At 31.9% G+C, this 4,334-nt stretch overlaps 1 protein-coding gene across 1 annotated transcript; it reads left to right on the top strand.

Moving 5' to 3' along the window:
- Nucleotides 1-1,857: 1,857 nt before the first annotated feature.
- On the top strand, nucleotides 1,858-2,217 carry LOC117169860 (protein lethal(2)essential for life-like). The gene has a single exon (XM_033356368.1). The coding sequence runs from the start codon at nucleotides 1,858-1,860 to the stop codon at nucleotides 2,215-2,217; it is 360 nt and encodes a 119-aa protein (XP_033212259.1).
- The last annotated feature ends 2,117 nt before the right edge of the window (nucleotides 2,218-4,334 follow it).

A 4,334-nucleotide genomic window follows, 5' to 3' on the forward strand; every position in this document is an offset into this window, starting at 1 on the left:
AGGGCATTCGACACGACGATGTTTTGGCTCCCCATATGCCATTTGTCCCTTCGCATCTTCTGCACTACTACATTCAACAAAGAGAAATTCCCCAATCGATGTACATGAGCCCTTGGGTCCAGATTGACAATAAAACCAATGGCGTTTCTACTATCAAGGTAGATCAGGATCAGTTTCATGTAAGACTTTCTACCACTTAATAATTAATTGTATAGGGTAGAGTGGGGTTATGGAAAGTCAACATTTACCACTTTTGACGGCGCACTACAAATTATTTCTTCTTTTTTTATTGTATGTGGTACTTTTTCCCTGCGGCACTTTTAACCCCACTCTACCCTACCTCATAATCAATTCTCTTTTTAACTTCCATTTGTATTTCTGTTTGTAATTTTTCAGCTTCTATTTTTTGTCACTACATACTTTATAACCATTGTGTTAATTATTATTTGATTGTTTACTTATTATTTTTTAAGTTTTTCTAAGAATTTTATTTCTTCTCATTGCTAGCATTTTAAAGTTTATACCGCGAAAACTTTTTAAGTCTTTCTTCCAAAAGTTGAAACTTGTTTCGCATAATGAACACTTCTCTTTTATTCTAGATTTCACAATTTAATATTTTTTTCCAAATACCTATTTATGGATATAAATACGGACATTTAAGCTATAATTTTCAACACTTGTAGGGTGAAAACCGTTAAAGTTGGGAAGGCTGCAGATTCTAGAAGGTAGTAGAACTATAATTAATTTTTTACTGTTACCAAATAGCTAAAAAGGTCAACAAGCATTAAAAAAATATATTAGTCTTCGGGGTTGCCCATGTTTTACGAAATGCTTTTTTGAACGATTTTTTTTACCCTCCCTTTCTCTTTTCAACGCTACCTTAGCAATAGATAATGAATGCCCCCCCCCCTCCCGTCCTTGTTACGTAACTTTCAGTAATCTGATTTTTTCACAACAGATAAAAGTTTACTGCATGTCCAAAAATTGTTCTCAATTTTGTGTGAGTACAGTTTTTGATACAAAATAATAGTATATCAAATCATATTTTAGAAAAAATCATTTAATCAAGTTAGAATTTTTCAAATATCAACGAAAATATTACATTTTTTTACATTTGGTCAATGGAACACTTATTTCAAATTTTAAAATTGCCTTCTGTGTAGCTTTTCTTGTATCGTTTACAGAAACTTTACAACTCTTAACGATACTTGTTTTGAATTCTTTTACTATTTTGAAGTTGCCTTAGAATGGCTTAGAACTAAGTTAAAAAAATGTTTACGTTAAAAAAATATAGTGGTGTTTTCCTACGTTCAAACAGAACTAATGCTGTAAAAAATAATAATAATAATAACTGTACATATTCAAAATTTAGAGTAATTTTTTAAACCATAACCATTTTTTTTAATTTTTCAAGCCAAAAGGGGTATGCACATTTTTTCTTACCTCAACTCTTACACATTTATGTACTTCAAAAAAAGAGTTTAAAAAAGAATTTTTTTCACTGCTTTTATATTATCTTTTTTTATAATATTTTTCAAAATAAATTATTAGATTTAAAAACTGTTACAAAGCATTTATCAAACCTTCTCTCGTTATAACAGGACCAATGAGCCATCTCCCCAACACAATTGTAAAGCAGCATGGAGATGAAAATTTGAATGTTGTCAACTATGTTGACTATGGTTAATTTCACTATATTTATTAGTTGCAATAATTTTAGTAATCATAATTTTCGGCAATTGCCAAAATATTTAAGGAAAAGATTTCCGTATTATTCGCGTGATAAACGCTTTTAGAACCAATAAATCTCGACATAATTTACAAACTTTTTTTTTAATATTTCAGGCAGTTATAGACATGCTGCATTTCTTGCCCGATGAGATAACCGTAAAAGTTGTTAATAAATTTATCGTGGTCAAAGGCGAACATACAAAAAAGCAAGACGAACACGGTCGGATTTCCAGACATTTCTCCAGAAAATACCTGGTTCCGGAACAGTACGACTATGAAGAGGTTAAGTCTAGCCTTTCATCGGACGGCGTTTTGACCATTACAGCCCCCAGGAAATACGATCCAAAGTATCATCACCAGAAACACGTCAAAATTGAGGTAACAGGAAAACCCGTGGCTCGCGAAATTTTAGAGGCCGAGAAAGAAGATATGATGTCGAATGTACGTCTTAATTCATTAGCTTTATTAATCATATCATCTTCATAATATGTAAAACAAAGAGACTACATTTTATAAAATATAGTCCTGTGTTTTATTTTGCGTCAGTTACTCATCTTAGAAATTTAATTATCTTTTGTACAAAAACAAAAACTTTATTTATTATTTTACCATTTGACTTTTGGGTTTTAAATGAATGTCTATGCAGTTAATGAAAATCAAAGACAATAATACATATACTACGTAATATATAAAAAAATTTGACCGCTTCGCACTTGATTATGGATTTCCTTCGCGCTACACGCTCGGCTTTTCTTTTTCTTCCAAATTTGTGCAAATATATTTTTAAATTAAAGTTCATAACATCGACAACTGTAATTTGATGATTGTGAATTCTCTTTTGTTAAAGCTCCTTAGGCTTTAAGAGGGCTGGGGACACCCGTGGGAAATCTGAGTTGAGTGTGCGAGAGACACCGAAATATGATAAGCACGCCCCAAAGGGTTTAGCTTCTGAGTGGAAAAAAAAATTCGACAGCCAATCACAGTTGGAATATTTTCAGAAAAAAGGGTACACAGTAAAAAAAAGTGTGAAAAAAATTTCCTGTGAGAAAGTAATAATCAGGGGACCGTCAGCCAGGTTCAGGCATTATCTGGAAAACAGTACCCTTGCAGCGGGTGATAGTTTGTCGAGCGGACGGTTTTTTGCCTTGCGAGACCCTCACATTGTTTGAAATTACACACAGCGGATAAAAATCAAAATCTTGTAGGATATTCATTATTTATATTTGAATGTACTGCATTAGCCTCGTTGTTAGTTGATCGTTAAAGCTTTATTTTCCTAACTCGTTTACCAATCCAGGCATTCCACATAAGTTATAATTATTATCAATGGTTTTACATACCTACTGTTACAGACCTATTGTTTTGGATATTTGTAAAATAATCACTACTTTTGTTGTTACTATAATACCGTTTTCTATGAAAAAAGTGACTCCTAAATGTATATATCATTCGATTCAGAATTTCAAGAAATGTGCAAATTCGTTGAACTTCAGGGTTTGAAATCTTGAAAATACTCCATTTGAATTTTCATCTAATCGAAACATTTCATTGGGATAATTTCGAAAATAATTTCCGGGCCTATCATCATTATTTCACAATTAGAGAGTAAGATTGCAATATAAAACACTTTTTGTAGTATTTTGAGAAATTTAAGGAGTTATTTCTCGGCTCGTAATGATAAACAACTTTTCTTAAGTAAATATGAAAAAAACAGAGATCGAAGAAGTATGTGCACGGAGTAAATTAAAGACAAGTAACTAACAATCTTGACGCAAGTTGCAAAAATTTGCTAAAAATACTTCTCTGACGTTTAATGGATTTGCACGTTTCGTGAAATTCTGAATCGATTGATATATACTTTTAGGATTCACTTTTTTCATTTAAAAAATGGTATATTAACAATAACCTTAGTCAAAGTTACCCTACTTTTGAAGAATTATTTCTCGATTCGTAATGATTATTTCACAAATTGAAAACATTAATAACATCTATTGACTTTTCATATTCAAGTATATGTACCTATCTAAACAAATTTTCTTCAATAAATATGCAATAACAGAGGTCAAGGAAGTATCTGCACGGAGTTAATTGAAGGCAAGTAACTACCAATCTTGACGGAAGTTGCATAAATTTGCTAAAAATACTTCTCTGACGTTCAACGGATTTGCGCGTTTCGTGAAATTCTGAATCGATTGATATATACTTTTAGGATTCACTTTTTTCATAAAAAAATGGTATTATACTAACAATAACCTGTCAGTTATCCTACTTTTGAAGAATTATTGCATTTCACTTTTATGAAAAAAGTGACTCCTAAAAGTATATATCATTCGACTCAGAATTTTAAGAAACAAGCAAATCCGTTGAACGTCAGAGAAGTATTTTTAGCAAATTTTGTCGGAAATTAAATTTTCGTTCATTTCATTAGAGTGATTAGAGAATCAAGAGAAAATTCCAGATGTGAAACACAGCGTAGGCATTGTGACCTTCTGGGCTTAGGCCCTGACGCGATAAAAGTCAAAGGACGCCAGATTTGTATTCGGCGATCCCGAAAACCATAGTAAACCCGAGCTAACCTCAGAATACATGTTTAAGAGTGTCAA

This window comes from Belonocnema kinseyi, chromosome 3, assembly GCF_010883055.1.
Source record: "Belonocnema kinseyi isolate 2016_QV_RU_SX_M_011 chromosome 3, B_treatae_v1, whole genome shotgun sequence".
Lineage (NCBI taxonomy): Eukaryota > Metazoa > Arthropoda > Insecta > Hymenoptera > Cynipidae > Belonocnema > Belonocnema kinseyi.